The sequence below is a fragment of the Gasterosteus aculeatus genome, chromosome 21, assembly GCF_964276395.1.
Source record: "Gasterosteus aculeatus chromosome 21, fGasAcu3.hap1.1, whole genome shotgun sequence".
Lineage (NCBI taxonomy): Eukaryota > Metazoa > Chordata > Actinopteri > Perciformes > Gasterosteidae > Gasterosteus > Gasterosteus aculeatus.
Window position 1 is genome coordinate 218,547 of NC_135708.1, and position 17,389 is coordinate 235,935.

General features: G+C 49.2%; 3 protein-coding genes across 3 annotated transcripts; 1 reads left to right on the forward strand and 2 right to left on the reverse strand.

Moving 5' to 3' along the window:
• Positions 1-67: 67 nt before the first annotated feature.
• mos (v-mos Moloney murine sarcoma viral oncogene homolog) lies at positions 68-1,641 on the reverse strand. The gene has a single exon (XM_078096654.1). It carries the CDS (start codon positions 1,272-1,274, stop codon positions 213-215), a length of 1,062 nt encoding a protein of 353 aa, XP_077952780.1. The 5' UTR covers positions 1,275-1,641; the 3' UTR covers positions 68-212.
• Positions 1,642-2,054: 413 nt separating this feature from the next.
• plag1 (pleiomorphic adenoma gene 1) lies at positions 2,055-14,796 on the reverse strand. Its single transcript, XM_040166636.2, has 3 exons — positions 14,625-14,796; positions 9,694-10,038; positions 2,055-9,538 (listed from the first exon to the last, which is right to left on the reverse strand). The coding sequence occupies exons 2-3, from the start codon at positions 9,939-9,941 to the stop codon at positions 8,392-8,394; spliced, it is 1,395 nt and encodes a 464-aa protein (XP_040022570.1). The 5' UTR covers positions 9,942-10,038; positions 14,625-14,796; the 3' UTR covers positions 2,055-8,391.
• Positions 14,718-17,389, forward strand: chchd7 (coiled-coil-helix-coiled-coil-helix domain containing 7). Its single transcript, XM_040166661.2, has 4 exons — positions 14,718-15,538; positions 16,357-16,416; positions 16,529-16,627; positions 16,934-17,389. The coding sequence occupies exons 1-4, from the start codon at positions 15,518-15,520 to the stop codon at positions 17,036-17,038; spliced, it is 285 nt and encodes a 94-aa protein (XP_040022595.1). The 5' UTR covers positions 14,718-15,517; the 3' UTR covers positions 17,039-17,389.

Sequence of the window (17,389 nt, forward strand, 5' to 3'; positions counted from 1 at the left end):
TGAGCAGAAGGACGCACGCGCTCCCTCTGCTCAACGTCTCACATTAATGAGGCCTCACAGCACAACGCAGAGTAGAAAATAACCTTTAATGAAACGCACCACACTTAAATATCACAATACAATCTCATCATGGCAAATAAAACACAACCCGACAGGTTCAAGTTCAGCGGCGGTTCGCGTCCCTGCAGCAGGTCGCTTGGTGAGGCGACCGATCACACCTCCTCCTCCGGGCGGAGCACCACCACCTCCTCCTCCTCCTCCGGGCGGAGCAGCAGCTCCTCCAGGCGGAGCAGCACCTCCTCGGCCGTCGGCCTGCAGCGGCCCTCCGCGCTCCAGCAGCGGCTCAGCAGGGCCGCGCACAGCCGGCCGCGCGGCGACCCGAACCCCGGGTGGTCGCGGAGCGACGGGCGCAGGCCGTGCGCCACCACCGCGTACATGACGTGCTGGCGGTCGCCCGCGTACGGCTGCTCCCTGGTGACCAGCTGCCACGCGGTGACGCCGAAGGAGAAGACGTCGGCTTTCGGGGACAGCGCCTCGCCCCTGAGCAGCTCCGGCGCGCGGTGCGTGTACGTGCCGCCCACGTGGCTCAGGTGGGCGCCGATGGCGCGCACTTCACAGCCGCGATCGAGAGTCAGCGAACAGCCGAAGTCCGCGATTTTGCAAACGTCTTCGCTGGACACCAAGACGTTGGCCGGCTTGATGTCCAGATGCACGACGCCGTGCGAGTGGAGGAACCGCAAGCCGCGCGCAACGTCCGCGGCGTAGCGGAGCCAGCGCTGCTCCCCCAGCGGCTCCGTGCAGCCGTAAATCACCTGCTGCAGGTTCCGCTCCCCGACGAACTCCATCAGCACGGTTCCGATGCTGCTTTCGTCTCCAAAATCCGCCGGGACGCAGGTGGTCGCCGCGATGACGCGCACGATGTTGCGGTGGCGCAGGTGCGCGGCGTTCAGCTCGGCCCAGAAGCTCTGCCGGGACGCCAGCTGGTTCTTCGTGCACTTCTTGACCCTCTTGAGCGCCACGGTGTCCCCGCGGTACTCCGCCCGGTAGACGGAGCCGAACCCCCCGGAGCCCGCGGGCTGCAGGGAGCGCAGCTCCTTCCAGTGGATCACGGTGGACCACAGCCGGCTGGCCACCTTCCCGTGGAGCCGCTGGACCGGGACCGTCAGCGTGGTTCCCAGGGAGTATTTGGCCAGCGGACTGCTGCAGGTCCCGATGTCCACGCAGGGGTAGATGTCTCTGGGCAGCAGGCGGCTCGCGGGGATCGGGGAAGGCATCGCTGCGGCTGGAGGTCTGCAGCGGACTGAGCAGCGGCCCCGAGGCCGCGGGGCTTTTCACCGGTGACGCGCGCCGCAGCCGCCGCTCACAGCGCCGCCCGGTGGCGAGGAGGGGCTTTGGGTTCAACGGGTTCACGCGCCGGTTCAACTGGGTTTATGCTCTGCAGCGGGACCCTCTCTTTCCATCCGGGCCTCGCGATGCACAATCACATGTATGTCTCTGCCGCGTGTGTGCTTACTGAGGGAGACCCGGCCAGCGGACGCGTCTCCTGGACCAGACTGACCTCCTGTGTGGACCATGCGCTCTGAGAGCGTCCTGTGAGATCACCTGATGACCCTCGGTGGCCAGTTATGGATCAATGCTCCTGGTTTAGTGGAAGACGCGTTAAAGACTTCAGACCTTCCATGTTGGAACATCTCACAGCAGAGAACAGATAGAAACGGGTGGTGATGGACAATTAGTTTCATAGTGTTTTTAAGCTGCTTCAGTCTAACCACACCCACAGCAACATACATGTGTCATATATGCAGACATTAGTGCCACATCTATGCAGCTAAGCCTGCAGCTTGCTCTGCTCACATTACGTCGTGTGTTGTTTCAGAGTAACTTACTAGAAAGCGTTTTACTGGTTTATTCATGACATGTTCATCATCATCACGAGGACTCCTCCCCCAACGGCGCTGCTCCACGTCCGGCCTCAGTGAAACATGCGACACACGGACAGAAGCAGCAGTTTACACACAAGTGACACATTTATAAATGACCAAACAGACCTGCAGTTGGATCCATATTTTACGTTTATTCAACTTTCATTGGGTAAAAACACTGGAGTTGACGACTGCAGTTCTTTTCTCTCATAGCAGCAAGGTGTGTAAATCAAATCATGGTTATTCTGCCAGACAATAAATAATCTGCCTCTTTGGATGACGTCGATGTTTAGAAAACAACAGATAAATATGCTGCAGCGTTCACTTTTATTTTACAACCTGTAAACATATACATATATATTTACTATATATATATATATATACACACATATATGTTCATGTGAATAACTTTGCCTATATTCATAAAACACTACAGTAGTTTGTAAAATTGAAGTAACATATAGAGAATTAGCAATGAGTCCATCACTGTCACAGGACGCCATCGATCCCCAAAGCAACGCGGCTGGAATGAACATCACGTCGTCTCTGCAGAAGGACCTCCGTCGGGGCTCCATGTGATATCACAGAACAATGACATGTATGCAGCTATCTGGTACAAGCACGAGCTGGATATTTAGTCTGTACAAACGATACGTTTAAGAAGTAGAAAGGAGGTCTGTTGCACCTTCAGTATGTTAGCAGCTTGATCCAATACCAAAATATATAAATCGCAGTATTGCAGTGTTTCTTACATACACATTCAATAAAGTTCACTGGTACCACTGGAGCTTATGAAGAAGGTCGACATGGATTGCTGAAGGTCTGTGCCTCTCACTGAAGAGCGTCTCCTGGTCACCACGCCGTTTCCCAGGACGGCTAGATTAGTTTTTACCTCTCAACTGTCATCCACAATAATGCAGTTAGCTGATGAACAGCCTTCAGGCAGAAACCACTAAGAAAACAAGTCGTATATTCTCAGAATGTCCCACTGAGGTCAAAGTATGACAGAAGAAGAAAACAACCCTGGGACTGAGCGAACGTACAGTATATCTGGTTTGTCTCTTTACAAGTGATGGAAGCATCCATCCAAGCTCCATCACGCTTGTGCTCTCACCCAAACCATCGCTGGGCTGTTCAAACCTTCTGCAGAACCAGGCGTTTGTTAGAAGAGCCCTCAATGAGACACACAGAACACTTGTGCAAGTAAAGCAAAAGGGACACTTTGATAAGTAAAACACTGTCATTGTACCTGTAAAAATAAAACACTATATTGTATTTACATGTTATTGTTCTCTAAAAGAGCTAAATATATCATCTATACATTTGTAGTAAAGGTATTTTAACAAAAGGCAATGAAGGAAAATAAAAGGTATTCAATTTACAAAAAGTGCTATGATTTCAAAAAAGCAGCTTGCTAACCTTTCTTGTAAAACCCCAAACCTTCACAGGACACAAATGCTTTGAAACATCACACATTCAACTCTATATTTCACATAACCAAGAACAATATTGTGTCCATCCTTGTCTCAATAAGGGAAACGAAGAAGGTAACACTTCATTTTTGAATTTCAGAGCAAAAGACAATATGAGTATGTGAGGTAAATGAAAACACTATGGAGTTACATTTGCATCAAACACGTCATGGAACCAGGATGCAGCGTCTCAGAACTGTTGGGAAGAGAAAAGGCTGCTGACTTCACATTTATGCCACATGGTGAGCAGTCCAATGTCTGTTAGAAGAGTCCGGAATGATGTCATGACAGGGAACGCATTGATATTGATGATTGATACCAGAGTTTGATACATTATGCAAAAGGCCCGTTCACCTGCAGCCTTCATTAGCAACGTTCGTGTCACATGACGCATTTTAAAAGCAGAACGTTTTGGCCAAACCAGGACTACAACTGGAGTTCATGATGAGTGAGTGTAGCACCGCAAGACTACAGTCATAAACCCAGGACTACAGTCATAAACTCAAGACTACAGTCATAAAACCAAGACTACAGTCGTAAACTCAAGACTACAGTCATAAAACCAAGACTGCAGTCATAAACTCAAGACTACAGTCATAAACCCAGGACTACAGTCATAAACTCAAGACTACAGTCATAAAACCAAGACTACAGTCGTAAACTCAAGACTACAGTCATAAAACCAAGACTGCAGTCATAAACTCAAGACTACAGTCATAAACCCAGGACTACAGTCATAAACTCAAGACTACAGTCATAAACCCAGGACTACAGTCATAAACTCAAGACTACAGTCATAAACTCAGGACTGCAGTCATAAACTCAAGACTACAGTCATAAAACCAAGACTACAGTCGTAAACTCAAGACTACAGTCATAAAACCAAGACTGCAGTCATAAACTCAAGACTACAGTCATAAACCCAGGACTACAGTCATAAACTCAAGACTACAGTCATAAACCCAGGACTACAGTCATAAACCCAGGACTACAGTCATAAACTCAAGACTACAGTCATAAACCTAGGACTACAGTCATAAACTCAAGACTACAGTCATAAACCCAGGACTACAGTCATAAACCCAGGACTACAGTCATAAACCCAGGACTACAGTCATAAACCCAGGACTACAGTCATAAACCCAGGACTACAGTCATAAACTCAAGACTACAGTCATAAACCTAGGACTACAGTCATAAACTCAAGACTACAGTCATAAACCCAGGACTACAGTCATAAACCCAGGACTACAGTCATAAACCCAGGACTACAGTCATAAACTCAGGACTAGCAAGAGCTGCTGCAACAGGAGAACAAACCCCAAACCTTCTTCAGTGTCTTCAGTACCTTTTGTCAGTCTATCATTTGGATATATTACACAAACGTCACTGGACAAATGCGATCATTTCAATATATTACTTAGCAGCAGGTTGCATCTTTAAGTGTATTTTTGTGTTCAAATATCTCTTCTATACGTTGCTCCCAATAGGCCCATTTGTTATCAAATGTGTGTTGTGTATCTGCTTGTTGAAGGTGTATAACGTATAAAAAAAGGTATAAAAAGCTCTCGTTCTGTCAATCATTGCTGCGACAGTGAGAAACGTCCTGTGCAGCATGTATGAAAATATCATGAGCTTCTGTACCAAGGTGGCCGTTATTTTTCCCATTTTTACATTTTTCAAACACAGCAAACAACTCATCTGTAGTTTGTGTTGCATGATAATAAGCACAACGTGTGCTTACAGTGTATGATCTTAGTATGACCAATGTGTCCACTAGATGCTGAGGCCTGACTGGCCTCTACTAGTGCGCCGCTTGCTTTGCAGCACAAGCCGTACAGGCTGTAAGGGGACCACTGCACCACTGAGGCTCAGAAGACGCCAAGCAGCCCCCCTTTGGATGGATCGGTTGGAAGAGGAAAAGAAAAGAATGTATATCATAATGATGTGTATCTCGCCACAGGATCTCATGCAGCGACGCCATGAGACTGAGGCGAGCCGCATCAGGCGAAGTCGTGTCAAACGGGCGACGCTGAGCGATGAGATGCTCCCCGTCGTCACTGGCGTCCTGCAGACAGCGGTACCCCGAGCTGTACATGCACCCTCGTACTCAATATTAAGGAATATAGCAGGACATTTTCTCAACATGTGGGTTGCTTTGAATGGAGGCGTTTGGATGTGCTTGAGCACGCGGTCGTCTCGCCACGCCACAGCTCCCTCAGCAGAGGAGTATGATGGGAAGGCGGTGAAATCAGACTGGCTAACCTCATGTGCGCTGGAAGCGGCAGCCATCCAGACGCAGTTCATGTAGAAGCTGTCTGCGCCCACGGATGCTATTTAGTACAAAAACACGACGGTTTGGTAAAACAGGTAAAACAATGGCGGAGAAGCTCGGCCATCGGTGAGGAGCTGGAGTCCGATTGGGGGGGCGGGCCGATTGGGGGGCGCCGGACCAATTGGGGGGCGGCGGACCGATTGGGGGGCGGCGGACCGATTGGGGGGGCAGCGGGCCGATTGGGGCCGGTGGACCGATTGGGGGGCGGCGGACCGATTGGGGGGGCAGCGGGCCGATTGGGGGGGCGGGCCGATTGGGGGGGCGGACCGATTGTGGGGCGGCGGGCCGATTGGGGGGCGGCGGACCGATTGGGGGGCGGCGGACCGATTGGGGGGGGGGCGGGCCGATTGGGGGGCGCCGGACCGATTGGGGGGGCGCCGGACCGATTGGGGGGCGCCGGACCGATTGGGGGGGCGCCGGACCGATTGGGGGGCGGCGGACCGATTGGGAAGGGGCGGGCCGATTGGGGGGGCGGGCCGATTGGGGGGGCAGCAGCTACTTCCATAGAGAAGCAGGTTTTCCACGCGTGCTTCAGAGGGCCAAAGGAGGCGTGGCCTGCGGGATGTCGTGGGCAGCAGTGTCATTCAGAGGTAGACGGTATGTCAGCTGATTAACTCGTAGCTTCTATAGTTACCAAACTAACTAACGAAACGTATGCTTCTTTTTCTTCTGACTGTAACATTTTGTACTTTGGCGATAGATTGCTTACTGGATAAAACATTGTATAAATACTGTTGATTGAGGCAGACAGCTCGCTGAAGAAATCCTTTCACTTAACGTTTGTTGATATGCGTTTACTAGAATACGGCCTCTGAAGTAGGAAATATTCATTACTACCAGATTGCCTACATGTGCATAGAGTGGAGACTTATGAAGTAATCCCATGGAAATAATAAGTATTATTTCTGGTTGCCTTTTCTCTGTAGTTTAATTTGACACACGGTGAATTTGGCGTTCTGGTCTTCAAAGACTGAGGTTTGCTGGAATACTCCATAAATAGAGCACCTTTTCTTATAGTTGCCATTAATCTGAAAAATGCTAAATTCCCTTTGAACGTGCGCGTTGGTGGTTTGCGTTGTAAACTTTGATTAGATAATGTTTAGATTGGACTTTAGGAGAACTATGGTCTGAATTATCCCCCTGCTGTGCGGCTGCAGTGAAGATGTTCTTTGGGGCGAATTAGAGAAGCACAACGCTTGTGTCAATTAATTAAAAAACTCTTTTTTTATCGTGTGAATACTCTTCTGCTTGTGCAACGGAACCAGGTTATTTTCTATCGACTAATTTCCCTTTCTTAAAAGAAGTATCTTCTATTGAACGTGTTTGTTTCATTGGGTCTGCTGCTCACGGCCAGCGTACATCACAGGGACCTTAGTGACAACACGAGGAGCAGACATGATGCAAATCAATGGACAGAAATTGTTTCAAACATTTCATATCAAATTCATCCACTATGCAGGATGCTTTCATTCATAGTGCATCATGTTTGAACTATTTCAACTACAAAAACACCCTCAAACTGCGGTTTGGTCCCTGCCACAAAGAGATGAAGAAAATGCTCAAGCTGCTTCCTGTCACTGTAATCTGATTACAATCCTCCCAATGTCCCAATGACTGATTCATGTTCTAAGGGACGAAGCCTGACTGTTTTTGCTCCACTAATATGAAGGTCGTGTAGATGCGGCGCTGCACTTCAACGGGGAATTCTACAGATGTTTTGACAAATTTTCTCTGTGAAAAAGTCACTTGGTGATTAGGTCAGCTAATCAGGTCGGTTCCCCAACTTGCAAATAGCAAGAGATTGAGAAATTGTGTACTGTATTTGCATAAGAGGATCATTATGTGTCTTTTGGAGTAAAGGTGAAAAGCTAAGAAGGAGAAAGGAAGGTGGTGTGATCACCGTGTGTTTGCTGCGTGGGATGAAATCTGCTCGTGTGGTCATTACACATGTGTGACCAACATCTGCTTCCGGGATCAGCTGAGGAGGTTTGGTGGGCGGACGATGTGTGTCAAGATGCGTGTGGTGGGGGGCAGTACGTACTGGGTCACTGGAAGGCTTGGTGGAGGCGAGGCAGCGTGGTGGGGGGCAGTACGTACTGGGTCACTGGAAGGCTTGGTGGAAGCGAGGCAGCGTGGTGGGGGGGCAGTACGTACTGGGTCACTGGAAGGCTTGGTGGAAGCGAGGCAGCGTGGTGGGGGGCAGTACGTACTGGGTCACTGGAAGGCTTGGTGGAGGCGAGGCAGCGTGGTGGGGGGCAGTACGTACTGGGTCACTGGAAGGCTTGGTGGAAGCGAGGCAGCGTGGTGGGGGGCAGTACGTACTGGGTCACTGGAAGGCTTGGTGGAGGCGAGGCAGCGTGGTGGGGGGCAGTACGTACTGGGTCACTGGAAGGCTTGGTGGAGGCGAGGCAGTGTGGTGGGGGGCAGTACGTACTGGGTCACTAGAAGGCTTGGTGGAGGCGAGGCAGTGTGGTGGGGGGCAGTACGTACTGGGTCACTGGAAGGCTTGGTGGAGGCGAGGCAGCGTGGTGGGGGGCAGTACGTACTGGGTCACTGGAAGGCTTGGTGGAAGCGAGGCAGCGTGGTGGGGGGCAGTACGTACTGGGTCACTGGAAGGCTTGGTGGAAGCGAGGCAGCGTGGTGGGGGGCAGTACGTACTGGGTCACTGGAAGGCTTGGTGGAAGCGAGGCAGCGTGGTGGGGGCGCTCAGGTTGGATATGAAGGAGGAGGGGAGCCTTTGACTCTCTGCAGCCTCTGGACCTTCTGGAGGCTGGTGGGGCAGCTGGACAAGAGTGGCGGGCTCTTCGCCCGGCCCCCCGCCGCCCCCTGCGTGGTTGTACGGGGGCCCGTTGAGTGGCAGGAAGTTGAAGAGCTGTGAGAAGTCCATCAGAGAAGAGCAAGATGCCAGAGGGTCGCCTGCTGTCGGGGTGGACCTTTTAGACATGGTCCCCTCTTCGCTCTCCTCCTGCAGCGCTCCCCCTTGAGGCTCCAGCTCCAGCTTGGAGGAGGCGATCTGGGCTTGGGGGGCTGCAGAGGACGAGGACGGCATGCTGCTCTGCAGCTCCATCAGGTACGTCTCCAGTTCTCCCTTAAGATTCTGCTCGCGCTCCTGTGAGGAGACGGCGTATGAGGTAAAGTTGGAACCCAGTGGGTACTTGAAAGCAAAGGCGTGTGTGGGGGGGGGGAAGGGCTCCGCGTCCAGGCCGGGGCCTGCGTACGAGTGGAGCTGCTGAGGCCTCGGCGTCAGCATTACCTCGCCCTTGATGCCCCCGGACGCCGAGTCGTAGACCACGGGCTCCAGCGAGTCAGCCGGCTCGGTCTTCACCCTCAGCAGCTCCCGCGTGTGGCTCTTCTTCACGTGGCGCGTCAGGTGGTCCTTCCTGCCGAAGCGCTGGGCGCAGTACTGGCAGAGGAAGTCCTTGCGCCCGGTGTGCACCACCATGTGGCGCCGCACATCTTTACGGGTGTAAAAGCGCCGCTCGCAGTGCTCGCAGCGATGCTTCTTCTCTTTGGTGCCAGCAGAGGACTTGCCGGCGTGGGTTTTGAGGTGTTCCAGAAGGACCCCGGTGCTGGGGAAGGGCTGCAGGCACACTTGGCAGGTGAGGTCTCCGCTGTTGGCGGCGTGGAGGGCGAGGTGGCGTTTGAAGCCCAGCTTGGTGTTGTAGCTCTTGCCACACTGCTGACAGGCGAATGCTTCCTTGTAGGGGTCGTGGGTGTGTAGGTGATTCTTTAAGTGATCCTTGCGGTGGAACATTTTCTCACAGTATGAACACTTGTGGTTTTTTTCTGGCGAGTGTGTTGCCATATGCCTTGGAACACAGACACATTCTATGAGCACTTGGAATTTTTGCAATCACGGGTCAAGTAGGCATGCGTTACAGTACACAGAAACACAATCATTCAAACATGTGGATTAGCAAAGATGCAAAGAGAGAAGCAACATGCCGCGGCCTGCCGTCTGTACCGTAGCAGCTTGTATTTGGAGACAAAGGCCTTGGTGCAGTCCGGCTGGGAGCAGCCGTACGGTCTTTCTCCCGTGTGAGAGTACGAGTGCACCTTCAGCTTCTCCAGACTGTTGAAGGCTTTCTGACACTCCAGGCAGGGGAAATTCTTCTTGGGCTTCCCCTCTGCTCTCCTGCGCCTCCCCGTGGGCTCTGCGAGCCGCGTTCTCTCCAGGACGTGGTCGCGGTGGCCCTGGCTTCCTGTGGCCATGGCGCTCTAAGGCTGACCAGCTACATGGACCGCTACTACTGCTGAAGCAATTATTCTATCCAGCTTTATGTGCTCAACGCCGCCCGGAGTCAGGCGCCTGGAGGGAGAGAAAAACATGTCAACGCTTCAGTTTCAGGGTGCTGGCAGTACAAACAGTACTAAAACTATTGTCCTAAACATAAGGAAAAGTCATAAATCCACGGATCTGAGGCCTGACGGAACCCGACTCTTTCCTGAGGCTGGAGAAAATGCTGGTGATCCTGGATAACAACAACGTAATCAAGACGTGTACAACATGACCTCAAATGACAGCTGTGGGAAAGCAGATTGAAGCAGAAGCAAAACGTGATATTAAAGTCTGGAACAAGAGTCTTATTCATCACTAGTTTGGTCCCTTTCGGGGTCCTTCGGGAACGGTGACTCCAGCGATCTGATTTGATGTCAGTTGGTTTGTGATATGAAGCAAGTCCACATACGTCCAAAGATGACGAACAAACCCATGGTGCTTTGTAACAGACTTCCCATCCACAACGACGATGCTACTAAATAAGATTACAGGCACAAGCCTCTACATCATGGTGAGGAAACATCTGCTTCACGTTCTCCGAAGGTATATGTATATAAACATGGAACTACACGCAATGTGTTTGGTTGGTTATTTATTTATTTACTGTTTATTACTTGTTGTACCATTGCTGATGGAAGAGCACGTTTAATTCCGTTGTAAGCGGTGGCGCGTCTGGGAGGAACATGCGTCTGTGGGATGAGCAGCTGAGGATGTGGTTGCGCCCATGAAACATGTGCCGAATCTTCCACCTCAACTGCCACAGCTTGTACTTTAGTTCTGATACACTGTCCAAATATCCCCGAGCCAGCGACTGTTAACTCTGTCCCACCAAGACGTTTGTAGAGTCACTATTCTCTGGCTGCATTATTTAATGACCTCATTTACATACGTATATGTTTGTATTTTTCTAACAATTGAGTTTAAAGATGTTGATATGCCTCGTGTGGTTCGTGCTCATGAGATGAACTCACATACACGCGTTCAGTAGAGGAAGTGACATCAGACTTCTCCTCAGCATCCTGCGTGTAACTATCTCAGTTACAAAGAAATATCAGCTGCTTAACGAGTCAGCACTTTCTGTCACTGGCCAACTTCCCACATATTACAGACCAACATCTGATCCTTTCATCTATAGTGTGGTTTTGCTGTAGCTGTAAATGTTCAGGAAGCCTGCAGCAGCACATGTGAGGAACCTTCACCTGAGAGTACTTCAGTCCTTCAGATCTGCATCTAAAGAGGATCCAGTTTCAGTGTTAGTGTACACGAGTACACTGTGGTAGTAGTACAGAAGAAAATAATAAGTAATAATTGGATATCAATAAAAAACATTTATTTATAAAAACCACATTAATTGTATGTATTTTAAGTTAATTGAGTTTATTGTGTTAACATTTATTTATTATTATGAATATCAAACACATAAGCTTGATTAATACTGAATACATACGCCTGGCTATGAATATGAAAACATTAGATTATGGTAAATGTACAAACCTACTTACTGTGTATTTAAAATATATTTTTTACATAAATGTGGTTTCAATTTGTTTTGACTAGCAAATCTACATCAGATAAAGTGTATTGGTTTATTTTATGTTGAAACGCGACATAAATCTTAATTATTCAGCCTAAATATTTGTGAGTATTTATTTATTTTGTTCCGATGAAAACACAACCCTAACCCTGGAGTTAAACTAGATGTACATCTGATTCAATGCAAAACCAATCTACTGTGGAGAGGGATGTTAAAATCAATCGATCTCTATTTTCAGAGAACAAATGAGTGCAAATAACTGCGACGATATCAGCCAACTTTTTTGCATAATTAAGACTTATCAGTGCTTGGTATTCGAAAGAATGTTTTACAAAACAACTCTTTAGAAGAGTTCTGTTTTATTTCGCATTTTAATTTGGAATCTAATTCATCAATACAGATAAAAAAAACATTTACAATATTTGTCTGATTAAGTTCAAAACTCTACTGAATACATACTTAATATCCAGATTAAAAGAGTTGCTGTTCAGCTCAAAGCCCACGTCCACAGGATGGACACTTCTTCATCACGCGCAACAACAAACGGCACTAAATCAAGAAATTACCGACATAACAATGGCTGCAGCTTATTTAAATTCTTTAAATATTAGTGAACAATTGGAATTACTCAAATAATTACTTTATTATCAACATTTTGTAAACTTAGCAGACATTGAGAAAAAGGTAGAAAGTTGAAATTGAAAAGAAGAAATGCAGGTCGGGCTGGTGTGTGACATTCTCCATACATGTCCGCAATATCTTTGTGTTCGCTGGTGCACTTTGTCTGTAACTTTAACTTGTATTCCTTTATTTTTAAACTAACCCATAGCCTTATATTACTAACCCATAGCCTTATACTTCTAACCTATAGCCTTATATTACTAACCCATAGCCTTATACTACTAACCCATAGCCTTATATTACTAACCCATAGCCTTATATTACTAACCCATAGCCTTATACTACTAACCTATAGCATTATACTACTAACCTATAGCATTATACTACTAACCCATAGCCTTATATTACTAACCCATAGCCTTATATTACTAACCCATAGCATTATACTACTGACCCATAGCCTTATATTACTAACCCATAGCCTTATACTACTAACCCATAGCATTATACTACTGACCCATAGCCTTATATTACTAACCCATAGCCTTATACTACTAACCTATAGCATTATACTACTAACCCATTGCCTTATATTACTAACCCATAGCCTTATATTACTAACCCATAGCCTTATACTACTAACCTATAGCATTATACTACTAACCCATTGCCTTATATTACTAACCCATAGCCTTATATTACTAACCCATAGCCTTATACTTCTAACCTATAGCCTTATATTACTAACCCATAGCCTTATACTACTAACCCATAGCCTTATATTACTAACCCATAGCCTTATATTACTAACCCATAGCATTATACTACTAACCCATAGCATTATACTACTAACCTATAGCATTATACTACTAACCTATATCATTATACCTCTAACCCATAGCCTTATATTACTAACCCATAGCCTTATATTACTAACCCATAGCATTATACTACTAACCCATAGCCTTATATTACTAACCCATAGCCTTATACTACTAATCCATAGCCTTGTATTACTAACCCATAGCCTTGTATTACTAACCCATAGCCTTATACTACTAACCCACAGCATTATTTTTGATTCCTCGTGCACTGTTGTCTTGTTGGCACCAGCCAAGTGAGATTCCTTGTATTTCTGACATATTATGGCAGTAAATGTTGCCTGATTCCATCTGATATAAAAGGTAGAGAACGTGACGTTTTAGCTCATGGGAAGCAAACATGTATTTACATCGTTATACACAAAAGGTCGAATGTTGTGAGGGATTCAATGTCCCGTCACACTGACAACATCAGTCACAAGTGACCCACTGGGTCCATATGAGAGCCGGTGTCCAGGTCTCGCTGATGGGTCAACGGGTCAAAGGGTATAGGGTCAACGGGTCAAAGGGTATAGGGTCAACGGGTATTGGGTCAACGGGTCAAAGGGTATAGGGTCAACGGGTATAGGGTCAACGGGTCAAAGGGTATAGGGTCAATGGGTATAGGGTCAACGGGTATAGGGTCAACGGGTCAAAGGGTATAGGGTCAATGGGTATAGGGTCAACGGGTCAAAGGGTATAGGGTCAACGGGTATAGGGTCAACGGGTCAAAGGGTATAGGGTCAATGGGTATAGGGTCAACGGGTCAAAGGGTATAGGGTCAACGGGTCAAAGGGTATAGGGTCAAAGGAACAGGACAGGTTAATAAGCGACTCAAGCCAAGCTGACAGCACGTTTCCTGTCAGGAACCGTTTCAAACCACGAAGCAAACACACCGCTGCTTCCACGCGACAACGGATGAAGCTTCCGACCCGCAGCCCGCCGCAGCCCCCCGCAGCCCCCCGCAGCCCCCCGCTGCCCCCCCGCAGCCCCCCGCAGCCCCCCGCTGCCCCCCGCGCACCAGCTGCCGTTTCACACGCCGGCTCGCGGGCAGCAGCAGCCACAGGTACCCGTCTAGTGAACGTGACCGCGGTGCTCAGTGCAACCTGCCGCAGTCACTGACAACTCGGTGCCCCCGCGCGTCAGCAGCCCCCCGAACCCACCGGGACCGGCACCGGGACCGGCAGCGGGACCGGCAGACGTCCCGGTGACGGGCCGAGCGGCTCGGAGAGAAGAGGAGAATCAACAGGAGCCGCGCTGCTCGCGATGAAGCCTTATTATTACCATGAATGCGCGTCAATGTGCAGACACACGCACGCACACGTTCACTAACTGCGGCGGCATCTTTTCCACTTGGCTCAACTTTCCTATTTCTAGTGCTCCTGTAGTCTTTAAAGTTTGTGAAACTTATACCACCAGTGACATCGTTTATTGTTATTTCAAATGCAAACGTTACTTTCCCGGTTTCCTCTGTGGTCTCAAAGTGGGAACTGATTGACACGAACTTTTTCCCCAGCTCACCCCTCTCTCATAATTTAAATAACCCCGATATTTTAATTCAAGAACCAAGTACCCGTAGACTTAATTTACACCAAACTTACCCCGGTCGCTTTAACATCCTTTCTGTCGGGTTTTTCTTGACTTTCAACTATTTTCCGAATTTTTAATAATTTTTTTCTCATATTTTTTGCTAGACGCGGCGGGCCTGAAAATTGTTTGCTTTCCTCTCTTTCGAGCAGCCATTGTGTGTATGCGCTGCGATGCAACCGCACTATGCGTTGGCCACGCCCACCCCAACTCCCGCCCACTTGGCATTTGGGTTTGTGCGAGGCGCTGCCGCTGTCACCGCAACGTCATTTAAGGTCCCGTCCAGAGAAATATCTTTGACAATTTCTATATGTAACTTCAGCCATTTCGATTTGGTTTAGCACAGTATAAAGGGATAGGAAGTCAAACGTGTTGGCAAAGTAATGCCATTGGCTCGCTTCACCGTCAGTCCGCGCGGATCGTTTTCAGCGGCTCCCATTGGCTGGCGCCCGCGTCGGTTCGGGCTTCGGGCGGGGCTTCTTTTCCTGGTGCGCTGTTGATCAACGCGAGCTTCCTGGAGCCCGACGGAGAGGTGACCGGCCGGTAGACGCGGTGTGCCGGAGGTGCAGCAGCTGGTGACGGGTGGCGTGTGTTCGCTGCGCTCCAGGAAACAGCGGACTTACGCGGCCGCAGTGTGTGCGAGGAGCCGCTGTTAGACGCGTGTCCACCGTCTCTCCGGCGGGAGCCCAGCAGCGCGACACCTCCGCTGGACCCGGGCGGTGAGTGCGGGCTCCGTCCCGCCCGTCGGCCGCAGGAGCCGCGTCGCTCGCATCCACGGAGGTCGTCGCGTCCCCGCGTAGCACGGCTTCATTGCCGCAGTAACACGGGCCGGCTGTTGGGTTTACGGCAGCCATCGACCCGACCAGAGACGCGACGCCGCTTCCTACTAAACGAAGAGACACGTTTCATGTCCAACCCCGAGCTGCAGGTGCGTCAATGTCAATCCGAACAAGTGTTGTGTAACGACGCGGGGCATCGCGGGGCAGTTGTTGGAGACACGAGGAGGTCTTCGTGCTCTTAGAGGACCACGGGGCCCGCCGGTCTGCTGGTACTTGTGTGAAGGAGTGTGAAGGAGACACACAGCAGCTTACAACGTGACTTAAGCTTTATAGTCACTAGACAAATGAATACATCCGACCTGCTGGAGTAAATAATGGAGCATCAGGAGAACAGAAGGCAGTTGTGTTACTGCGCTTTGTGCTGTGCTGCGGCCACGCTGTGCTCTTCTTTACTTGACCGTTGAGCCCTTGTGGACCAGACAGACCTTCTGACCTCAAGTCTTTACACGAGCCTCCACAGAATGTCATGAAAACCAGCAGAGCTTCGAATCCTCTCGTCCCGCTGACAAGTGTCAATCACATCCTGTATTGATCAGCTCCAGCAGTGTGGGCTGCCGCCCCCAGTGGTTTCCAGCGGTAACGGATCAATGGTTGTGCGTTCCGATTAATGGGCGATTCGGTGTGTTGTCCCACTGATCCACAGACACTCACTGGAAACAGGAGAGACGAACCAGACGCCAGCCAATATTTACAACCCAAAAACATTATTTACACAGTTATTCCAGCTGTTAAATAGCAAGTGTATTATTTGCCTCATAATAAATGTACATTCTTGTTGTGGGCCGTCATACAATTGTAGTTCCTCGTCGGTCATCCCAGTTACACACTTGTAATAAATACAGTGAAGAGGTAAACTAAGACGATGTGCAGAAACCGACCCTGTTCATATGTCTTCATCTTTACACAGGTCCGGATGGATAAAACTGTACGTAAAGTTCGGAACCAGGACAGCAACCCGTGCATTGAGGTAAGCTCTGTGCACGCTGCAACACCCGCCTGCCGTCTCCCCCGCTGCCTCCGCCTCAAATGCAAAGCCGATGTTTGTGTCATCGTGGGGTCTCAAACTTCTTCTCTTTCAGGAAAGTGACGCCTCCCAGAAGTGTTTGAGTGCCTACAACTACGACTCCAGCATGTGCTCCGCTTACTTCCACAGATACAAGAACTGTCGGAAATACTGGGTGAGTGTCTGTCTCCAGAGTCAAAGACAGCAAACCGAGACAAGTGAGGACTCAAGAGTCTCACTTATAGCTGCTCATGAGCAAAGCGGTGCCTCAGGGAGGCACACGCCGCTTTATACCACAACAAACCTGGTTAGTGGGAGACCCATGGGTACAAACATTTAACCAAACTAAACGTATCGTAACTATACGTTTAGTTTAGTGTGATTATAAACTAGTTAGTTTATAATCACAGTGAACTAGTTAGTTTATAATCACAGTGAAGTACACGTGCACATTGGTGACCTTGCGTTTGCCTCCTTGCAGCACAGCGTGATGCTCCAGAGGAGAAGAGACGGCGTGAGGCCTGACATGCCCACTGCTGCAGACAGACAAGAGATGCTCGCCGCCATGGGAGGCAAACCATACTGAGAGGCCACTTCCTGTGCTCACACCACTGCAGCGCTTCGGCTGGTTCACCATCCGCAGCTACTCTATAATAGCCGATCTGTTATTGTATATCGAGGCCTCTGAACGTTGGACGCACCACATGAAATAAGTTCAGCGCTTCTTGTTTGGAGGGAAATGTCCTGTACAACTGAGCTTGTTTATGTAGGTTTCCTCATGAATATACGAAGCCCTTTGCAAGTGGACCCACACAAAGCACAGCTGCATGTTCCCAACATGGGCCTCTCCATCGATGACATCGGAAGCAACCTGTCAGATGGGCATCTCTCATCTGTCCAGCCTTAATAAAAGAGGAGCATTGTCTCACTAATTGGA

Bases quoted from the DNA above. Each gene is read 5' to 3' on its own strand.
- mos (XM_078096654.1), bottom strand. From the start codon at position 1,274: ATGCCTTCCCCGATCCCCGCGAGCCGCCTGCTGCCCAGAGACATCTAC.
- plag1 (XM_040166636.2), bottom strand. From the start codon at position 9,941: ATGGCCACAGGAAGCCAGGGCCACCGCGACCACGTCCTGGAGAGAACG. The intron at 9,539-9,693 runs GTACAGACGGCA...CTGTGTTCCAAG, and splicing joins TCCAAATACAAGCTGCTACG to GCATATGGCAACACACTCGC.
- chchd7 (XM_040166661.2), top strand. From the start codon at position 15,518: ATGTCCAACCCCGAGCTGCAG. The intron at 15,539-16,356 runs GTGCGTCAATGT...ATCTTTACACAG, and splicing joins TGTCCAACCCCGAGCTGCAG to GTCCGGATGGATAAAACTGT. The intron at 16,628-16,933 runs GTGAGTGTCTGT...GCCTCCTTGCAG, and splicing joins AGAACTGTCGGAAATACTGG to CACAGCGTGATGCTCCAGAG.